Source organism: Miniopterus natalensis, chromosome X (genome assembly GCF_054644295.1).
Source record: "Miniopterus natalensis isolate mMinNat1 chromosome X, mMinNat1.hap1, whole genome shotgun sequence".
NCBI classification, from domain to species: Eukaryota; Metazoa; Chordata; class Mammalia; order Chiroptera; family Miniopteridae; genus Miniopterus; species Miniopterus natalensis.
In genome coordinates this window covers 67515760-67536976 of record NC_142103.1, presented here as the reverse complement: position 1 = coordinate 67536976, position 21217 = coordinate 67515760, and the positions used below count along the sequence as shown (strand labels likewise).

Sequence of the window (21217 nt, the reverse complement as noted above, 5' to 3'; positions counted from 1 at the left end):
CAGCTGGTTTCATGGATAGCCTTTGAGACCTGATACTTCTCAGTGCAGGCAGAAGTCACATGCACACTCATACATGCTCACTCATACACACACGCTCACTCACACATGCTGACATGCTTACACATGCTCACACATTCATGCACATGCTTACACACATTTACTCACACACACTCACATACATACTCACACAGGGCCACACATACATAGCTTACACTCACTCACACATGCTCAAACTTCCCACACATGGTCACACATGCTCACACAGCTCTCTCATGCACAGTAACAATGCCCAGTTACTCACACGCTGACACACTCACACCCAATTATTCACACATAGTCACATGTTCTCACACACACTTGTACACACTCAGAGTTAGTCACACACATGCCTACTTACTCAAATTCACATTTATACACAATTATTCACATATATTCTCAGTCACACCCACTCAGTTATGCACAGTTACACTCTGTCACACACACTCACACATTCATTTACACATGCTCACTCAAGCACTCGCTCATGCATACACTCCCCTTCTACTCCAACCCCAGCCATTTTCCCAGGTGTTTGCTCTTTGAAAGCAACTTGGCTATCCTGCAGGCCAGGTAGGAAGGTGCCCCACCATAGTGGTCTGGCTGTCGTGGGCTCAGCCTCCGTTGGCCCCACAGCAACCTCAGAGCCTGACCTGCATGATCCACTGTGCCCAGATAGGAAAGATAAAAGCTGAAGCCTGCCCTGATTTTCTGAACACCTATCACAAGCTCGATGCTAGCCAAGGAGTCTCATGTCATTGTGTGAAAGCCAGCCACCTTGGAGTTGTTCTTGCCAAGCCACACTTGGAGGGGCACCAGACCTCACTTGAGAACAGTCGCAAAGCTAGACTTTCACTCTGGCTGGGAGATGGGGTGCCAGCTGCCTCTGGGCACCCATACAATGGAAGAGGAGCTGCGAATGATGGGAACACCTCCTGAGAACCCCAGGCCTCCCCTCCCTGCCAGATTCAGGTCGGGTCCCCTTCTTGACCTCTGGCAGTGTGACACGTTCCTTGGGCATGTCCTTCCATCCTGGATCTGAGGCCCCTGGATCCAGAGCCAGAGGAGGTAGGGTCAGGCTGCTTCCTTGGGCAGGAGGTACACCCTGACTGATAGCAAACACCTCAGTTATCAGCTAGCCTCCTAGCAGACACATATGGGCAGCTCCGGGAGGACAGGAGTGAGGAAGAAATGGGGGCTGAGAGGGGAAGGGAGAGACTCACATGTGCAGGCCTGGAAGTGGCTGAAGAAAAGAGAGAGGACTCCCTTGGGACTATGTCACTGCTCTCCCTCAGAGATCCAAGCAGCTAATGGGGTAGGAGAAAAGATGTCTCCCCCCCTCCCCCTGCCCCCCCTCCCCGATTGCCCCTGGGGGCATGTTCATTTTACTGATGGCTGCTGTCCACATGGCAGCATTAGCACCAGCATGTGAAGTCCATCCTGCTCCCAGAGCTAGGAGTCAGCTGCGTTGGTTGGGAAGTTACATGCAGCCCCCTCTCTTCCTGTGTTTGGTACAGGCCCCTTCTTGATGGAAAGGAGAGAAAGTTTGAGGCAGAAATCACCCACCAATGGCCCGGGGGTACTGCCCAGAGCTAGCTCAGGCAAGAGTTGGCCACGCCAAATGCCCCTGTGATGAGGCCCATTGAGGCCAAGGTCAGCTGGCTAAGACCTTGTTCCTTAGGCTGAAGGGACAGAGCCCTTCAGGATATCACTGAAGCCTTCAGTCCCTACCAAACAGCAACACCCAAGCAGCTAATGGGCTGGGAGAGGGGATGGTGCCCTTTTTGTGGTTGGAGCCAGTTGGTTCCCAGGTTTGGAAGTGAGGGAGCCCTGTTCATTGGCCAGCCCCTCTTGGATTCTCCATCTGTACAGAGGTGGGTGGGGAGAACTTCTTTAGAAAGTTCTTCCTTAGACCCAACCCTGTCTTCTGCACTGCAAATGCTTAGGGGGCAGCCGCAAGGAGATCTATAGCTGGGGCTGGGGGTGTGGCAGGGGAAGGTGTTTGGCCTAGTGGTCCAGACCTCCTTATTTCCCTGTACCCTTCCCTATCCCTTTCCTCCTGTCCCATTCCCAGTCCCCACTGTGTCCTTGCCCTCTTCTGCCCCTCACTCCTACATTTCAACAGTTGCCTGTCCACTGTCGCCCCCTGCCCTCCTCTGGCACAAATCCAAGAATGAGAAGCCTGCTCTCAGTCTGTGCCCCTCACACACTCTGCAAAAGGAGCCCAGTCTCCCTTTTCCTACTGGCTCATCACCCCTTCCTCATCTCCTTCTTCCAGCCCTCTTCAGCCCTCACTCTCGTCTATGACTCCCTGAATGCTTTCTTTCCCAGGTCCTCAGGCCACCGCTTAGCACCAGGCCTCTCCTCTCTGTGGGCCTACAGCTGCTACCCCTCCTCCCTTGCTTGGTTTCCCTCTTGCCACTTTTGGTGTGACTGTCCCAGCCTCCTCTAGGGACAATTCCTCAGCCCATCCTTGAAGTGGGAGAAACTTTGGCTGGGCCCGGGACTCGTCTCTTCTTTTTGTACCCACTCTTTCTCTGGCTAAGATCACAGACCTCCCCTCCCCAAGACCTTGGGGGCCATCAGCGTTCACCTGCAGCCCGGGGCAGGTTGAAATGCCCCAGAGAAATGTGCAAGTCCTGACCCCTGGAATAGGATTGAGACTATTTGGAAATAAAGACTTTGCAGATGTGATTAACTTAAGGATCTTGAGATGGGGAGATCATCCTGAATTATCTGGGCAGGACCTAAATGCAGTGACAGGTATCTTTCTAAGAGGGAGGCAAAAGGAAATTTGACACACACACATAGAGCAGGAGGTCATGTGAAGATGGAGGCGAAAACTGAAGTGATACAGCCACAAGTCAAGGGATGCCTGGAGTCACCAGAAGCTGAGAGGGGCAGGAGGGACCTCCTGTGGAGCTTTCAGAGGGTGCATGGCCCTGCTGACATCTTCATTTTGGACTTGTGGCCTCCAGAACCATGAAAGAGTCAATCTCTATTCAAAGCCACCAGTTTGTGGCCCTCTGTTATAGCCACCCCAAGAAACTCAGACCAGCCTGGGCCTGGCTTGGCCCGCGGCACACCTCCCTGTAGGCCTCCCAGAAGCTGGGCTCAATAGATTCCATTGCAGAGGTTCTGGAAAGCTAAGGTTGCGTTTCCCAACAGCTTGGGCTGGCTATGGGGAGGTGTTCCTTTGAGCACAAATCACTCTTGCCAGATCAGTTCCAGCCTCCGGGTACTCCTGCCCTGTTCTGGCAGCCCATGTGCAGTGGGCACTGGGGCCCTTCAGTGGCTCTGTGCCACCCCTGGAGATGGTGCCCTGCCTCATGTGTCCAGAGTGGAGCTGGAGACTGGAGCTCGGAGCCCACTGGGGGTGGACCTAGAGACCACAGGGGGACTAGGGGAGGATGAACACTGCCCCCCAAGTTCTCAGAGTAGACCCTCCACTGGCCCGTCAGGTTCTTTAAGGAGGGGTTGTCCCTCTGAGGTCCCCTGCCCCCATCCCTGGCCATGGCCTGCAGACACCTGGCTGGCTGCCCCTCCGACAAGCCCTGACTCGTCTAAACCTAAGCAGTGGATTCAGCTTAGTCTCCAGCTGGGTCCTGCCACATCCAGAAGGCACCTGACCAGTTATAAGTACTCGGAAATGTCCCCCACCCCAGCCCTGTCATTCAGAGTCTGCTCCTTGGCGGCCTCTCCTTTCACGGGGTTGCCCTCCCCAAGGGAGCTGTTCCCATGACTTTTATCGCCCTGTGTGTGCATGTGCATGTGCATGCACATGTGTGCTGGCCCCAGCGAGCCTTCTGGCTCAGACCCCACCTTTGAGCTGCACCTGCACACCCACAACTCCTGGGGTGTTCCCAGCCCTCAGGTGGCATTCCTCCAGGGGCCTCAGACCATAGAGGCACCACACTCTTACTCTGCCACTCCCTTCCTCTCACCCCAGGAACAATCTGTCACCAAGTCCAGGGTCTCCTGCTCAATCCAAGATAGAACTGGAACCTGGCCCCTCCCCCACCTTTCCCTCACTTTCTAACTGGGCCTCCCTAAGCCCACCCATCCACCTACAGCTCAGCCTGCCTAGCTCAGCCCTCCGAAGCTTTGCCACCCTGAGGATTCCTGTGACCAAAGCTGGGCCCTGAGCTCCGCTGGGAGGATGCCCTGCATGTCATGAAGTGTACGTGAAACTGAATATGGGAACTGTTGGCTGGCAGGGGTAACCTTGATGTTGCCATGGGTTTTTGTTAAGCCCAAGCAGTTTCAACTTTCGTATTCACATTCCCCTTCTTCTTCCTATTATTATTCATCATCTAATAGTTTGCAACACACTTGATATCAAAGTGAGGCTAAGATATTAATCTTTGACCAACTGCTCTGGGTATGGAGCCCTCTCCTCCAACTAGGCCCCACAAGCCCTTTCAGGGTGTGCCTTGTTCACCTCCCTAGGCTCCTGCCATGGGGCCCAAGCATTCCCCTGGGTGCCTCACAGCCTCTGGTCTGGGCAAAGTGTGGGTCTCACTCACAGGGCACTGTTCCCTACTGTGAGGGGTGACTCACCAGGCCTATAGGACCTTCTCCCTGGGGTCCAGCCACAGGGTCTCTTCTGCACATAACAGTGTTATTACTCTTGTCTCACTAGCTTGTGACACCTCAGTCCCTAGTGAGAGGAAGGCAGAGAGGAAAGGAATGGCAGGAAGGCTAGGAGGGAAGGAGAGAGGGAGGGAGAGAAGACAGAGACCCACAGGGGGGAGGGGCTGTGCTGGACCCGCACTACAGGTCAGGTGCCCAAGACCCGCCCACAGAGAAAGGGCCTGAGGGCTCCAGGTTTCCAGCTCCACCAGGCCCTGGTGCTGACTGCCCCTCCTCCCAGCCAGTGAGGGGACTTGACCGAGGCCCTGACTCCTGGCCCCTGGCCAGTGCCCTTGCCCTGAGCCTGCCCAGCTCAGCAGAGATTGCTGGGCTGTGGAGCACATGGCCCAGAATAGTGCTATGATGCCAACGGTGACATTCTATCGCTGGGCCACCACTGTGAGCAGTGCCTCCCATCCCCAAAAGGAGAAACCTGGGAACACCAGGGGTCTTGGTGCCAGGCCAGGTGGAAGGGCAGGTGGCTGTGTGCTTGGAGGCAGTGTGCTGTGCCTCCGGGCTCCTCTCCTGGGCTGCCACTCCCAGTGGGCCCTGCCTGCTCTGTTTTTGTGAGTGGCCTGTGGCTACTCTGAGAAGTCCCGGTTCCCACCACTGGAGACAAAGGCCCCTCATGTGGGATGAAGAAAGAGCAACCAGGTTCTAGCCCACTGCCACCTCAGCCTTCTGGGCACACCATCGGAGGGGGCATTGCTCTGAGGACTCTCCCCTTATGCTGCCTTTTCCGGGGCAGACCTGTGTACCCAGTGAGCAGGATTTCCAGGCTGTGCTCTGGTTCTTCTTGGGAGCTGTTGCCAGCATAGTGTAACCTGGGCTTGACTTTGCTGGCACAGTGTACCCTGCAGGGTGGAGGTTGTGCTGGGAACCTTGGGCCAGGCCAGCACAGGTGGGCACACAGCACTTAGCACACTGCCCTGCCCGGGAGTGCAGCCCCTGGTGTTGACACAGGAATCCATCAAGAAGGGCAGTCAGGGGGTCCCCTAGGATTTCCTGGCTCCCTGGAAGGGGGATCAAGCCTGGTGCTTTGCAGCCTGCAAGTGCTTGGCAAACGCTCCACCCTGAGAGGGCAGATGCTACCTCAGTGGATCTACTTCAGGAGCCAAGTCTAAGGACAGCTAGGGCAACGAAAATGCCTAGAAGGAAGGGGAAGGGGCCAGGCCGAGGCCTTCCACCTGGTCACCAAGGTCTCCTTGTACAGCCCCATACCTGGGGATGCCCAAGACCTTTGCCTAAGGGCCAGGAAAAGCAGCAAAGAGGAAGCCCCAAGCTTGGAGGGGACACAGAGACGCAGAGCCTGGGAACTGCCCAGAGGCGTTCCCTCATGGCTCCCCTTTCTGCTCCGTCCCCAGTGCCACCCCAAGAACAGTGACACACAGAGCCATATTGCACAGTGTTTCTTTAATTGAAGGACAGCAACCAATCTCAGAAGCAGCTCCTCCTCAAACTGGGTGTGATTGCTCGAAACCCCACACCAAGGGTGGGAAGCAAGGTGGGGCGAAGGAGACCTAGCCGTGCTGGGGGAAGGGGGACAATGAAAAGTGTGCTTGGGATGCCAGTGGGATGTTGGGCCCTCCCGGGGGCCTGACTTCTAGGGTCTGACTAAACCCAGTGCATCCCCTCTTGACTAGGACATGTGTGGGGTACAGCACCTCCACCTGCCTCCTCTAGGACCATCTAGGCTTGGGGGAAAGATCTGGGCAGGGCAGGCGGGTGTAGGGGGCAGCTGTACCCCACCAGCAGGCTTGCCTAGGTAGGGGCTGGGCAGAGGCCTATTGTGACAGAGACCAGATCCAGCCCAAGGACGTAAGAGAGGAGAGGGGGAACAAGAGAGACAGAGAGGGAGAGGGCTGGTCTAGGAGCCAGTAGAGCAAGGAGGCTAGCATGGATGGGCCATAGACTTACATAAAGGTGGGGGACCATTTGAGGCCAAGGGTAGCAGACCAGGCCAATGAGGGTTGGAAGCTGCAAATTCATGTGAAGGAGGAATGCGTACCTGGCAGGTGCAGTGGGCTCAAAGGGGTTTACTGTCTCCATCCCTGCTGGTCCCCGTCCTGTCCCCCAGACCCAGGGACTGGTTTTCCTGGACTGGAGCTTCAGACAATTTTGTTTCAGGGTGAAATGGAAGAAAATTTGGTGGGGGCGCCTCTGAATGGCTATGATGGGTGGGGGGAGAGGAAGTTCTGAAGCCAAGGGCACATGCAATAGGGTTTGGGCCTTCTGTCCCACCTGCATGCTTGGGAGCCAGGGGGAAGGTGTCAGGGGCAGTGAGTGGGGGTTGGGGGTCAGGTGGGGCTGGGTTGGGTGCAGCTGGGCACTGGTTTTGCTCCCTTGCTCTGCTTCCCCAATTCAGGACATTTGCTGTACTCCCCAGGGACCTGGCCCAGGCCACCACAAGGCTGCTGCTGCTGTCTCTACTTTTTGTAGTTGCCAAACTGGATGGCCAGGCGGTCGGTGACACAGCGGAAGGTGGCTGGTTGCACCTCCCAGTAGGGGACAGGGTTGTTGAAGAGGCTGATGCCGTTGTAGTAGGCTCGCTTGACCCCGAAGCCCACGGGGCAGAAGTCGTTGACGCCCACCTTGGTGATGTTGTTGGTGTGCAGGTAGACCACCTGGGACAGAGGGGCATGGCCTAGCTTCAGTGCCAGTGGCCCAGGCTCCCCAACCACTTTTCCCCAGTCTGGCTTGGTGGCCACCCAGGGAATCACTTTGTTGCATTGCATACACCAGGAGGAACAAACCAAGGCTGGAGTATGGTGGTCAGGCAGGTGTGTGACCAGGGGCTGGGATGAGGGGCTCAGGTGGGTGTGTGGTGGGTGGGAGGTGAAGGGCACATGGGGGACAGGTGATGAGGTGGGGGTGTCCGTGCAGGAAAGATGACACCTTGGGCTCACAGAGGGCCCCTGGCCTTCCCTCTGGGTTCCCCGAATGCCCTCCCCACCCTTCCACTCAACCTCTCAACTCCAGAGACCCAGGGGGCATGAGAGGAGAAAGAAACTTCAGGGTGATTTCCTTTTCCTCCCAGTCCTCAGGGACACTTGCCCTCTATCAGCCTCCCCCAACTCCCTGAAGTCCCTGTCTAGGGAAAGGGCAGAGCAGACAGGAGGGAGGGTGGGTAAGAAGTCCAAGGATGGGGGAGGCGCTCATCTGCAACAGCGCCCTCTAGAGGCGGAGAGGAAACAGGCCGCTAGAGGGCGCGCTCAGCCCAGCACTGCCTGCTCCGCTGTAGCAGCTGGGCAGCCCCGCACTCGGGGCTCCGTCTGACTCAGCTCCGGCTGGGCAGCCCGTGGGAATGGCGAGCCTTCCGGAAGGTGTGAATGGGGCTGAGGAAGAGACTGAGGGGCCAGAGCTGGGCTGGGCAAGACCAAGTTCACCCGTGTGACTGGAAACCGAGCCAGGGAAGGGGCCCTTGAGAGAACTCCAGGCAAGGCCCTGCGCCCCATCAGCCCACTTCTTGCCTTGAGCTGTCCCTGTCTTGGCACATATTTGCATGTCCCATGCCCTCGCTGTTTCCCGACCTCCTAGGCCCTGCCCTCTTGGGAGACCTTCAGCTCCAGTATCTACCAGGTCACCTCCCGCTTATCCCTCCCAACCTCTCTCCACCCCTGCCCCACCCTCCTTGCTGTCCTGCTCTCCTCCTCCTCTTCCTCAGCACAGACCATTGGCCCTGAGGGAGGGGTCCTCGTGAGTGCTTTTATGCAGATGAGGAGGAATAGGCGGAGAGAGCAGGAGAAAGTGGCCAGACCATGCAGCTGCCACTTGCACAATGAGTTCCTGTTCCACTCTCTACTTGGGGCCGGCACCAGGAGGGGCATAAGGCCAAAGAATTGCCCTGGGGACATGGGCTGCTCCCTCCCCTAGTGTTAGAGAATTTGATAAGGGAAGGTTGCCCCCCTCCAGCCCCCCAGCTCTCACCTGGAGTAGCTTGAGATCTGGAAGGCCAGCGGGCACCTTGGGCAGCTTGTTATTGTCCAAGTGTAGCTCCCTCAGGGTGGGCAGAAAACTGAGGCTTCCATTCTCAATCATGCGGATCTGGTTGTGGCCCAGGCCCAGCCTTCAAAGGGATGAATGAGATGTACTGAGTGTCCAGAAGAGAAGAGGACTGAGGGGTGGGTCACCCGCCTCAGCCCCCAGCCCACCTGTACAATTTGGAATAGCGGAGCAGATCCTCCAGCTCGATAGCCTGGATTTTGTTGTGGTCCAGATGGAGTTCGTTCAGCGTCTCAGGGAGGTCTGCGGGAAGGGGGGTGCTTTGAGATGAATGCAGGAGTGTGTGGGCTGGTGCTGTGTATGGGGGCTGGGGAGGCCTGCTAAAGCTCTCTCTAAGGAGACCAGGTGGCTTTAGAAAGCTCTAGACCTCCAGCTCTGCCCAATGTGGGAAGAAAGGGCTGATTTCCTACCTTTGGGGATGCCAGTGAGCTTGGCCTCAGAGATTCGCAGGTAGTTGAGCTTCAGGCCATCGAAGGCTCCAGGTTCAAAGCCACTGTTTTCCAGGGGATTCCCGCCCATCTCTAGGAGAGAGGCCCCTTCAGCCCCAGAGCCAGAGCAGAGCTGTTGCCCGTATACCCTGGGACCTGTTGGCTTCCTGGCTTGGGCTGGCCTGATGGACCCTGCTGATTGCCTGCTTACCCATCTCCCCCTGAAAGCAGCCACTAATTTGAACTCCTAGCTGTTCAAGACCACTGGCCCCCAAGGGCACTGGTCCTTGCAGGAGGAAAGGGAGAGCCCATGGCAGGACCCAGCTGGCTGTCTGGTGGCATTGGCCCTTTCCCTACCCCTTCTCTACAGTCCTCTGGTTTCTCTTCACCTTGCTTTTGTCGCTCTGGGGCATGCCCCTAGACAAGGCTTCAGAATGTTCTGTGAGACCCATTCTGGCTGGAAGAGGTCCCGCTCCCTGACCCTTCCTGCCAGCCACTAGGGTGAGGACTGTCCCTGGCCAGAGCCACACTCACCAATGCAGTTCATGTTGCGCAGCCCGCTGAATACCCCCTTGGGCACCTTGCGGATGTGGTTGTCATGGATGCGGAGCTCCACCAGGGAGCTAGGCAGGTTGGGAGGGATTTCCACCAGGTGGTTCTTGGAGATGTACAGCTTCTGCAGCTTCCGCAGGGGGCTGAAGGCCTTCTCATGTATCTTAGAGATCTTATTGTTCACCAGGACCAGAGCCTGAGGCGGGGTGGAAGCTGCAGGTAAAGGCTCCAGCTCCCCCACCCACCCTGCCCTCTCCTCTCTCTCTCCACTGCCACCTGAGCTGGAGATTATTGGGACTTCACAGGTGTCTGAGTCCCAGCTGCACCTCAAGGAGATCCATCTGCTCGTGGGCAGAGTGCAGAGCTGGGAGCCAGCACTCAGGCCTGGCGATGCGACTACTGCCTAGCACAGCCCAGTGCTTCTCTGAGCCTCAGTTTCCCCACTTGCATCCTGGCTACAATGAAATATGTTCTTGGGAAGACCAATAAAATGAAAAGAGTTTCCAGCTGAAAAGGAAATTAAGCTGAGTGATCCTGTCCTGTATTCATGGTTGCTGACCCACACACACGTGACCCTGACCTTGGACACACCCTCCATGCCCACCTCCAGACTTCTTTCAGGACTCCACAGATGCCCAGTCCCTCTTGGACTCCACAAGTACGTGCACACACCCATCTGGACCCAACCCCCCAGCTGCTGACCGCCCACCTACTCCTGGCCCCTCCAAAGGGCTAGGTGGGCTTACGTAGAGGTGCTGGAGGCCTTGGAAGTCATCCTTGCGGAGCTCGGTGATGTGATTGTTCTGCAGGTCTAGCAGAGTGGTGTCAGGCGAGATCTCCTTGGGTACAACCTTCAGACCTGGGGGCCAGCACTGATGTCACCAATGTGAGACCGGGCCACACCCCAGAGAGGCTCAGAGCAGGGGGACACTCACACACACTGACAGACACCCAGGGACTCTGCCACAGACAGGCAGAAGCTCCAGAACCGGCAGGCAGAAGCTCTTCTCACTCCCCGTTCACTTGCAACCATACAACTGGACACCCTCCCACAAGGAAATCAGGATCCCCAAGCCTGCTCAGGGTACGCCATCTATGCTCCCAACCTTCCCTGGCCATACCACAGGACAGACTTGTGTCCCCTTGATAAGGGCACTCAGGCTGTGCCTCTATATACCCCTCCGACCACGGCCCCCAGACTGACCCAGATCTGAGCACTGAACAACCCGCAGGTGGCAGTGGCAGCCGAAAGGACACATGGCGCTGAAGGTGGGCGTGAGGGAATCCAGGTCCGGGACGCCTGAGGTTGTGTCGGCACCTGAAGCCTCTTCATCGTTCAGCATGGGCAGTCCATCATCCAGGGTGAAGTCCCAGAAGCCCTTCTGCTCAAAGGGCAGGGCCTGGCTCAGGGCCAACAGGGATGTGAGGAGCCAGAGGGGCCACATGCTGGGCATGCCTAGGAGGCCAGGGTGAGGAGGGGTCTGTCAGGAGGGCTTAGCCAGTAGTCACACCCATCCTCTCTGCCCTTTCCCTGCCATCCTCCCAACACCAGGGATCAGGGTTCTGCGTGTGTTGGCACCGTGTCCCCATGTCCCCCATCCATTACTGGGGCCAAGCAGCAGAGAGAGGGGGTGTGGGCAGCCAGGAAGCTCCCAGGCAAGACCATCAGTGGGAAATGCAGTGTCTTCCCAGCTAGGGAGTCTGCAGCACTCCGCCACACACACACCACTGAGTCAGCTAGTAGCTGCCTGGGGGGGGGGGTCAGTGAGATGAGTGGAGGAGGCTGACGGAGAGAGAAACCCAATCATTTGCCCCCCACACGCTTTGAAGATACCACTGTGGCCCTGGGCCAATCCCACAAGCTCCAGGCAATGTGGGCACAGTAAGGGTTGAGTTAAGGGATTATGAGGCACTTCCTTTCCTGCCTGAGCCCCCACCTTGCAGCACACCCACACTTTTTTACGAAAGTCAAGAAGCCAAGGCACCAGGCTGGGCACTCTGGGCCAGGACCTGGGGTAGCTCTGGAGGCAAGGTGGAGGAAGAGAGGAGTGTTCTCCGAGGCATGAGCAAAATCACAGGGGGGGCGGCAGCTTTCCATCCACTTCCCCACTGCTCCAACGGGCCTCGGCTTCCTCCCCTAGCCCACAAGCCCTCCCCTGGCTGGGCCCACAGAACCCTGGGGCTCCCACTCTTCCTTCTGCCCAGGGCCCAGCCCGCTGGAGAGCTCCCCCCGGGGGAGCAGACTGCCACCAGGGTGGTGAGCAGGGTCAGGCTTGTCTGGAGGGCCCCCAGGCTGGGCAGCGATGTAGGGGTGGGGGAAGTGTCCCTGCCTGAGCCTGCCCCTGGCACCCACATCTGCCTGCCTCCTTCCTCATGCACAGCCTCCCAGCCTCCCAGCCAGGAGCTCCTCTGCCCAAAGGATCTATACAGGAAAGAGCCAAAGCCCGTGCCTCTCCCACAATCACCCGCCCTCCCCCGCCCCGCAAGGATTTCCAGGGAAAGTGCCAGCCTCATTTTCCCCATCTGTTAAACAAGAATGAGAGTGCCCTCCCTCCCATTTGCCTCACAGGTTCGGGGCCGGGGTCTGGAGGCTGCCTTGGGTGCATCTGTGGGCAAGGAGCCCAGCTGACTGCCAGGGTCTCCTGCAGACCCGAATTGGCCACACCCCAGGTTGGTTCTCACTTGGCCGGGGGAGGGGTTGTTTGGGGAATCAGTGGAGTTGGGTGAGCCCCCTGAGCCTGACTGTTAGCTGCAGAAGTGGAAGGGAGACCCTGGGAGTGGAGGGCTCTGTCCACTCTAGGCCAGCACCTTCAGAGCCGCTTGTCCATGCCTGCTGCTTTCCTGGGCAGGGCCAGTCGATGTGGGGCTGGGCTGGTTACCAGGCAGGGCCTGGGGCCACCTGCAGGCCTGGGCACACAGCTCTGACCCTCAGATTCTCATCCATCCTTGTCTTGCTGTCCCCTCCCATACTCCTCCTGCCCCCTCCACCTGAGGTCATATGCCCTGCCCTGGTTCCCACCATCCCCCAGGACACAGCTGCTGGAGGGGATGGCAGGAGGAGCCCAGGGCATGGTTCAGTTGACTAAGCTGCAGAGGCAGCTTCAGAGTACCCCCAGACAGCCCTCCTGAGTGCATGAACCGCCGAGACAGGCTCAGAGAAGCTGCCTGCCTGCCTACCCTAGGTCACACAATGAAATGGGGGTTCCCTACGCTGGGGCAATATCCAGCCTCCCTGGCTTCTGCCAGGTTCTGCCAGGCCCAGGCTGGCCATGCAGGACTCAGGGGACCCCCAGAAGGCCTTGGCACAGGGTAGGGAGGAGGCTGGGGGCTTGCCTACCTGGTCAGCCGGACCCTCCTTCCTGAGTTTGCAACTCTCAAGACAGAGCAGCGTGGGCTTAGGCCTCTTGTGCCTGTTGCCACTGCTCGGGACCCTTGCCCAGGTGCCGCTGGATGCCCAAGACTGGGAGGAGGAGGAGCAGTGGGAAAGAAGGGGAAGGAGAGGATGGAGGCAGGAGAGGGAGCTGGACGGGAGAGGGAAGAGACTGCCCTCCCCCCTTTGTCTGGCACCCCTGCCAAAGCTGCTACCTCATAGGGAGGATGAGTCACGGCTGGAATTCCCAGCAAGAGCCTTGGAATTCTCTGGGATCCACAGTCTACCTGGATAGGTGGGGGTGGGGTGGGGAGGTCTGGCCAGGCCCAAGAGAGACTGTGAGGAGAGGTGGGTGCAGACAGGGCCCATACAGCCTGCTAGAGCTGGAGAGGACTGGAGACCTCTGCAGGGAACATCTGCCTTGGTGTCTAACCCCTCCACCAGGGCAGAGGATTGACAGGTGCTGGGAAGGCCAACCAATTGGTCTCATGGGACTTGCCCTGGGGCGATGGGGGCCCTAGAGTAGTTGAGCCAGCTCAGAGCAACAGTGCCTGATATCACAGCATCTTCCAGCCAGCCTGGCTCCAGCGCAGACACTCTGAGGGGAAGAGAGGCTGAGGGCTTGGAGGCCCTATACCAGGGCCCCGTGATAGAGGCAGAGGACAAGGTTTGGCTGGTTCTTCTTGGTTCCTGGCTGGACCCAGGCAGTGGGCAGGCTGGTGGGGTGGAGGCTGGGCGCGCTTCCCGGCACAGCCCTCATTTCCCCTCGAGGAACTGGCATAAGACTCAGCCAGAACTATGCAGAGGGGAGGGGCCTGCTGGACACTGAGCCTGCAAGGGGCAGCAAGAGACCCCCACAGGGCCAGAAGGAGCCAGGAAAGGACCTCAGGGGATGTGAGGGAGGAAGGATTCCCTGCATTTAGCACATTTACTACCTCCATTTTATGGAAAAGAAAACTGAGGCTTAGAAAGAGGTACAGATTTTCCCCAAGTCACTCAGCCTGAGACTTGGAGTCCAGCTCAGGTAACGTCAGGCCCTGAGCTTTCAGAAGTCAGCCGCACCTCTCAGCACAGTGTGAGGGTGATGGGGGTCTCTGGGTGGCTGGCTCGCTCAGTGTGGGCAGTGCAGAGGGCCTGGAGGCAGGATTTGAGGCTGGTGATGATTGGGGTGGGGGACTGTAGGGTGGTAGACAGGCTGCCCCACTTTAAGCATGGTCCTGCCTTCTCCCCACTACCTCACACTGAGCCCCTCCTTTCAGGAACACACACATGTAGGAGGCAGGAAGGCCAAAGTCCAGGAAGTGGGAGCCTACCATGGACAGATACTGAGAGACCCACAGCAAGTCCCCCCAACACCACCTCCCCATACTACCTGAGCCTTTGGGCCTCAGTTGCCCTTCATCAGCCTCCCCAGGTAGGTCCCCAAGGACTTCAAGGAGGGCCTCAAACCCTATCAAAGTGTGCTCTGAGCTCGCTGGACCCACCTCCTCAGAGCAAAGGAAAGAAGTGGTAATGGCCATGAAGCCTCAGGCCTGGCGCCCACAGGTGTGAACTAGGGAAGAGGCTAGGCTTCCTGGAGCCCGCGCCTCCAACCCAATAGGGCCCTTCTTGTCTGGCCTTCTGAAAGTCAGAGCAGTCCTCTGAGCAGGACTGCTCCAGGTCAAAGCCAAACAAGACACATTGGCAGCCTCTGAGAACATGGAGGGGCTGTGCCAGGCATTCAGGCCAGGCCAAGGGCGGCGGGAGCAGGACTTGAGGTCTGGCATGCCCTGGGAGCTCACCGGCAGATGTGTGACCCACAACTGCCAAGTTGTAGATGCTGGATGCTGTCCCTTGGCCTCAGGCCCAGGTGTCTGGCCCCAATGAGCCACCCGACCTGAATTCTGACACGCGTGCCACCTTCCACTCAGCCTTGCCAGGTCCCTGGGACTGTGTGGGTGGGGTGGGGTGAGAGACAGACAGGCGATTCAGGGCGCCTTTCCTCCCCCCTTCAACCCCGTTCACCAAACCCTCTGGATCCAGCTTCAACCAGAAGGTGAGAGGCAGGGTTGCTGCCCAAGATGACCCTCAGCTGCTCCCTACTGCCTTCCCAGGCTACAGCCCCCTGCCCCCCCCCCCAGCAGCTCTATGATAGAATTAGCTGCACTTGGGTGTCAACCAGAGAGAGGGAACATGTGCCACCCATGGATCTGTTGAAGCCCACGTTTGTGTGCCTGTGGGGGTGACTGCACGAAGGGTTGGTGGCTGGAGTGGGGAAGGGTTGGTACCTGAGACCCACCCTGTCTGTGTCTGCATCCTGGCCACCCTGAACCCACCACCTTTGTCTCTGCCTGCCCTCCATGTTACAAGGGGAGCAGATGCCCAAGTGTGGTTTGCCAGGGCAGCTCCTTTCTGCTATGGCCCTGGTGATGCTGGAATGACTGGGCAGAGCTGGGTCTTCAGGGACAGACTCTACCTGGACACGCGTGCCGGAGGTTTTAGGAAGCCAGTCCATTGGTTGCAAAGAGTTGGCAGTGGGAAGGTGGTGAGGCACATGGTGCTGGCCGGACCAGACTCCCCTCCCCACAACACCAAGGAGAGCCATCCATGCCTGCCCCACTCTGCTAGGAAAGCTCTGGAAAGTAAGGGGGTCAACCTACTGGCCTCCTGCCATGCGAGGAGTCAGGTAGCAGACACAGGGCCTGAGTTTCCTGGTCTTTCCACACCTGAGCTGTGTGCCCTTCCTCTTCCTCCCACTCACTGAAAAATCCTGAGTTCCTCTCTACCTTCTAGAATCTTTGAGGAAGAGGGAGGATACTATCACCTGCCAGGGTGGGGCAGGAAACTCAAATGATTTCCCAATGACCATAAGAAGGAAGCACCATTTTTTACTTCTTGATGAAGGGTAGAGCTGGGACTCAGCTGTCTGTCTGTCTGCCTGTCTACAGTCCACGTGTCTGGCCCCACCCTCTGCCAACAATTGCAGACTTTGCTACAGGCCCCAAAGCCACAAGATCCTACGCTCTCTGGGCTTTGTAGGGCTGGACCAGCCCCTGGGGTCCCTGGAGGAGACTACTTGGCAGCTCCGTCACCCTGGCAGGGAAGTGAGGCTGTTGGAAAGCACAGGCTTGCTCTGTGGGCCCTGCACCCCCTTGCTTACATCATGAATCCTTTGGAAACATAGCACCTCTCTCTGGCTGCGACCATCAATAGCTCCCCACTGCCTGAGGGGCCTATCCCCTTCATTGATGGGTCAGGTGGCACTGTTTTGGCCCAAGTATATCCAGAAGGCCAGCTCTGCTTCAGTCTGCAAGGAAGTCACCTGGAAAAGCCATCATCCTGGCAGGCCAGGGAAGTTCCCCTGAGCATTTTAGGTCCCAGCAGGCACCAGACCCCCCAGGCAGATACTCTCAGCTTGGCTACCAGAGCCTGGGGCCCTGCCTGCCTCTTTTCCTTGATGCAAGGGAGCTTGGCCTGGCTCCCAGGGCAGAAGAGCAGCCAGGCACCCTGGAGGGAGGCCCTATAGCCCCTTCCCTTCCTGGGCCCAGGGTTTCCTGCAGCCCCTTCCCTGTACAGAGTCTCAGCTCTCTTCCAGGGGCTCTGGCTGGGGTGGGACCCAGCCTTTGGCAGCCAGCCCAGAAGCTCCAGGACCTGTTCACCTTCAGCCCCTCCCAGGGTTCCCATGCTTCAGGCCTCTTTGTAGCTGGGCAGCCTCTAAGGCCCACGGGACCATAATGAAGGCTGAGCTGGGACTCAAACTTCGGAGAGGATCAAAATCACACTCTTCTGCCTCTGGGACTTCTCCTGTTTCCAGGGACAGGTCTGCCAAAGCCAGCCTTTCTCTGCCCTCTGCCCCTCTCCTTCAAGCCTGATTTCTATTCTCCCAATCCCCAATCCTGCGGCCACACAGGCCTAGGACTGCTGTGTCCCCGTTGGCCATTCTACCTCCCAGAGGCAGCTGGTGGGAGAGAAGCAGGGGTGAGTTCAGAGTCACACGGAGTCTGGGACCTCTCCCAGCCCACAGCCCCCTAAACCTGAGAAATGTGTTACCACAGGGAGGGGGCAAATGGGAGTAATCTGAGTCCTGGCACCTTTGCTGGGCTCAGGACCCTTAGTGATGCTGGTATTGCTCTGCAGGCTGCGATGGGAGCTGAAGAGCATCTGAAAGAGCTGAGGCTGGTGGGCTCTGGGCAAGAAGGCATCCTCCACAGGCACTCTAGGAGTTACCCCTACCCAGAATGGGGGAGGGGGAGAAGGCTAATCGGGGTAGGGCATGGGTGGCTTTCAGGACCCTAGAGTCCCAGTAGGGGTGAAGGATGCCCTGGGACCCTCGGACTGTGTGCTTCAAGTTGGGGAAGGGCCTTTGCCCCAAGACCTCCTGTTTGGAAGGTGGGGAGCTGATCTGAATGAGAGGTGGAAGAAAGACCTAGCCATGGGGCTGGCCAGTTACCCTCAGTGGCCTTCAGGCATGGGGCAGGACTGAGCAGACATTGTCCCCATCCTCCCAGCACAGCTCCCTCTGCTTGCCCCCCACTGGCTCCCTCTAAGGTGAGATTTACAGAGAGGGTTCTGTGGGTGGTCCAGTGTGTGAGCAGAAGAGGACAGGAGGGAGAGGAGGGGGCAGAACTGGCAGGACCAGGGTCTGCCTGCCTTCAGAAGGAGCAGGGTCTCACCCCCACCCCACAGCTCACAGCAGGGTACTCTGGAGAGCCACTGTCACCTCCTAGCCTCTCAATTTGAGGCCAGTCTTGGGCTAGTGTGCTGCTCCCACCATCAGGGTAGACAAGCATGGGGTGGAGCAGCTCGGGGCGGGGACCAAGCTCTCCTACTCTGGGGTACCTGATCAGGAGGAGCAGGATGAACTCTTGGCGGGCCTGGGAAGACCTCTTTAACAATCAGTATGAACAAGGATGGTGAAGGGACCTGGATGTGCTACCTACAGGACCAGTGGCCCAGCGGCCAGTGGCCCAGTGGGTGGCTTTTCAGAGGCCAAGGTGTCAGTGGGAGGAAATGGAAGTCCCCTTGGAAGGCCCTGTTTGCAGACCCTTGAGTTCGGGCTCATTACAAGTCCCTCCTCTGGAGATTTGATGCTGGAGCTAGAAGGGACACTGTGTGGTCTTGAGTGACTACAGAATCTTGCTGAAGAAAGGAAACTCCTGTCTGACAAAGACCCCCTTTACCCTTATCCTTCCCTGTTCATGCCCTTCCAATGGGGTCAGGGCCACTGGTGGGACTGGGGAGAAATTTGGGCTGATGCTTGGAAGCTACCCTATATGGAGGTCAGAGGGTTGACACCCCAACTTTCTGGGCCCCTAAAATGGGTTGACACAGAACTGCCACTAGACCCATTGGCAAAAGGGTTGGGCCTCAGACTCCCCATCTACTAAGAGGGACCCTGGCCTCTGCTCCAGGGCAGGCAGAACACAAAAGCAGTGGGATTTTGCCCACTGGAACCTGGGTCCTTGGGGCTTGAAGGTGGACCAGGGCAGCTGGCTTGCTATCAGAGCTCTCCCTGCTTCCTGGCCCCTGTGGTTTGGAGGCAGCTCTGTGCTTTCCTTTCAATGCATCCACACAGTCTTGCCCTCACAGGCTCCCTCATGCTGGCCCATGGTAGCCAGACATGGACAAGTGTCACAGAAAGGTGCCTGTGCCTTAGCACCAGATCTTCCAGAGTGCAGATGGCACAGGCAGTAGCACGTTGCCAGGAGTGCTTACTGCATGTATGCAGTCTTGTGCATGCATTCTCACTCTGCATGAACTCACACTCCTGGATACAGATCCTCGGGAACCTTCCTTTCTGGCACTGAGGGAGGCTGGAATGTCTCCAGCTTGTCTCAGTCCCAATCAGGCCCTAAGGGTTGTGAGCTGGCAGGCCGGGGTGGAGGTGGGGGTGGGGGTGGGGTGAGGGCCCAGAGGCAGGAGCCTCCTGAGGACAGATGGGACTGGCCACATCCTCAACCTGAGCCGTCCTTCCAAAGACTGTTCAAGAACAATCTCGCTGGCCTGAGTGAGGTCTGCCCAACCTGATACCACCCACTGCCTTGCCCTGGAGGACCCTGGGCTTTGTGCTCCACTCCGCAGCCCTCACTAACCAGTGCCCAGGCCCCAAACCAGCCCATGGTGCAGTGAGGGAGGGTCTTCCCATTTGCCCACCTTCCAGGGCACTCAGGGGCACACCCAGAGAGCTCTGTTCTACCTTCCTCTTCTCCTGGGGCCCTTGACAGACCCCTTTACATGCCAGCCATCTTGGGAGCTTGTAGGACAGGGGCTAGTGGCCTTGCTGCTTCCAACTACAGTCGTCTCACAGTACTATTGATCACAGGCTCTTGTCATCAACGCTCAAGTGAATTTGATGATCCCTAGGTGATTTGGGGTCAATATAGCCAGAGTTTGTCAGTCATAAGCCTGGGTCCTGACCTCAGCTCTGCACTTGAATAGCTGTGCATCTGTGAGCAGCTTCCTGACTCTCTCTGGGCCTCAGTTCCCCCCTCTGTACAATGGATGGGAGGGAGGCAGCAGGAGTCACTCCTCCCCTCTCAAAGGGCCGTAGGGGCAACCTTCCAGCTACACTTTGCTTCAGACCTGGACTCTCTCTCCATTTGAAAGTCGCCTCATGCACCAGTGGCTGAACTGCCTTTGGGGGACAGGGCATCTAGTCAGAGAGCTCTTGAAGTTCACCCATCCTTAAATGCACCCCTCCCGGGATGGTGGTGTCCCAGCTTGGGAGTGAGCCTGTGGCCTAACATTTACCCAGTGTCTCCATAAGCCCTATGGGGCCCCAAGCCAGGCCTACCCAGGGTAACATGGCATAGTTGCTTGAGTTTCTCTCTGCCCCACCCCAATTCTGAGTCTCAATCCACAGGGTTCTGGGGAGATGGCATTGAGCCACCCAGGCAGCCCCACCCAGAGCCTGGAGGCCAAGGTTCCATGGACTCACACCTCGCCCAGAAGGAGATAGAGGCAGGGCATTAGCCTGTGGGTAAGCGAGGGATATCTGGGCAGGGTGCCTGGGGCATGCCTGGAGAACCAAGTCTCTGAGCCCCTGCCAAAGACTGGGCACCTGGGCCAGGTGAAAAACTCTGAGCAAGTAGGCTTGCCTGCCAGAGCAGGAGAGCAGAAAACAGAGAGAGGCCAGTGGGAGTACAGGGTGCACCCAGGGCCTTGCAGTGAAGGGAGAGGGCCATTGGTGGACCTTGGGTGCCAGTCACCCAGCCATGCCTTGGTGATGCTCTGGGGCAGCAGCCAAGGACAACAACCTGAAGGGGAAAGGCAGACAAAGCAGACATGGAGCTGAGCTGAGCTGAGTGAGATCAGAGGGGAGAGGGAAAGTGGGTGGAGAAGGTGCCTGGAAGAGCAAGGGGAGCAGAGACAGAACTGGGACAAGGACCAAGGGTACCACAGGGTGGCGACTAAGGGGCACAGACCAAGAGCCTGCAGCAGTGCCCTGGGAATTCACAGGCATCCTGGGGGCAGGAGAGGGTGGTAAGGGGGCAGCAGGGACAGGGATAGTGACACAGAAGGGAGGCATGGGTGCAGCAAGGTCAGAGTCTGGGAATTCTTGAGAATGGTGAGGGGGTAACAGAACCAGGGATGAGACATCCAGGGCAGCTGAAGGCAATGTAGGGTGCGGGGACAGTGAGTGGCTGGAGTGGGTCCCTACCTGAGGAGGGGAAGCGCTGGGTGCAGTCTGGCTAGTTGGCAGGCTTGGGTGTCCTGCAGTCCGTGTGTCTGTCTGTTGGGCTGTCCAGAGCAGTTGCTCACTCCTGGGCAGTTCGTGGAGAGAGGGAGACAGAGGCGGTGGGAGGGAGGCTAAAGGCTGGGCGGGCGGGCCAATCCGGGAGGGGGCGGGGAGGGAGGAAAAGAGGGAGGGGGCTGGTGGGGACGCGAGGGAATGAGAGAGGGAGGGAGGAAGGGAAGGAGGGGGGCAGGCTTCCAGGTCCCCCTGGCAGCTTCAAAGGGAGCAATTTTCTTGTAGACGGCTGGGCTAGCTGTACCCACTCCCGGTTCCTGCTCACACAACCCTCTTCCAGCACCCCCTCTCCCTGCCCCCAGGAACATAGTGAAGGGACACAAATTTTCACACAAGGACCCTTGGCATCTCTGGGCAGCCCCAGCCTCAGAGAGTCAAACTTTCCCCTGCCTGGATGGGGACACTGAGGCCCAGAAAGGGGTGGGAACTGGCTTTCTGGCACTGGGCTGGGCAGAGGAAGGCGAGAGG

General features: G+C 58.0%; 1 protein-coding gene across 1 annotated transcript; it reads right to left on the bottom strand.

The window, feature by feature from the left end:
* Nucleotides 1-6062: 6062 nt before the first annotated feature.
* BGN (biglycan) lies at nucleotides 6063-20779 on the bottom strand. Its single transcript, XM_016215158.2, has 8 exons — nucleotides 20660-20779; nucleotides 10855-11106; nucleotides 10397-10509; nucleotides 9633-9846; nucleotides 9081-9191; nucleotides 8820-8913; nucleotides 8596-8734; nucleotides 6063-7292 (listed from the first exon to the last, which is right to left on the bottom strand). The coding sequence occupies exons 2-8, from the start codon at nucleotides 11102-11104 to the stop codon at nucleotides 7095-7097; spliced, it is 1119 nt and encodes a 372-aa protein (XP_016070644.1). The 5' UTR covers nucleotides 11105-11106; nucleotides 20660-20779; the 3' UTR covers nucleotides 6063-7094.
* Nucleotides 20780-21217: the final 438 nt, after the last annotated feature.

Excerpts from the sequence above, each read along its gene's own strand:
- BGN (XM_016215158.2), bottom strand. The coding sequence starts at position 11,104 with ATGCCCAGCATGTGGCCCCTCTGGCTCCTCACATCCCTGTTGGCCCTG. Across the intron at positions 10,510-10,854 it reads TGTTCAGTGCTCAGATCTGG|GTCTGAAGGTTGTACCCAAG; the intron begins GTCAGTCTGGGG and ends GCTGGCCCCCAG. Across the intron at positions 8,735-8,819 it reads CGCTATTCCAAATTGTACAG|GCTGGGCCTGGGCCACAACC; the intron begins GTGGGCTGGGGG and ends ATCCCTTTGAAG.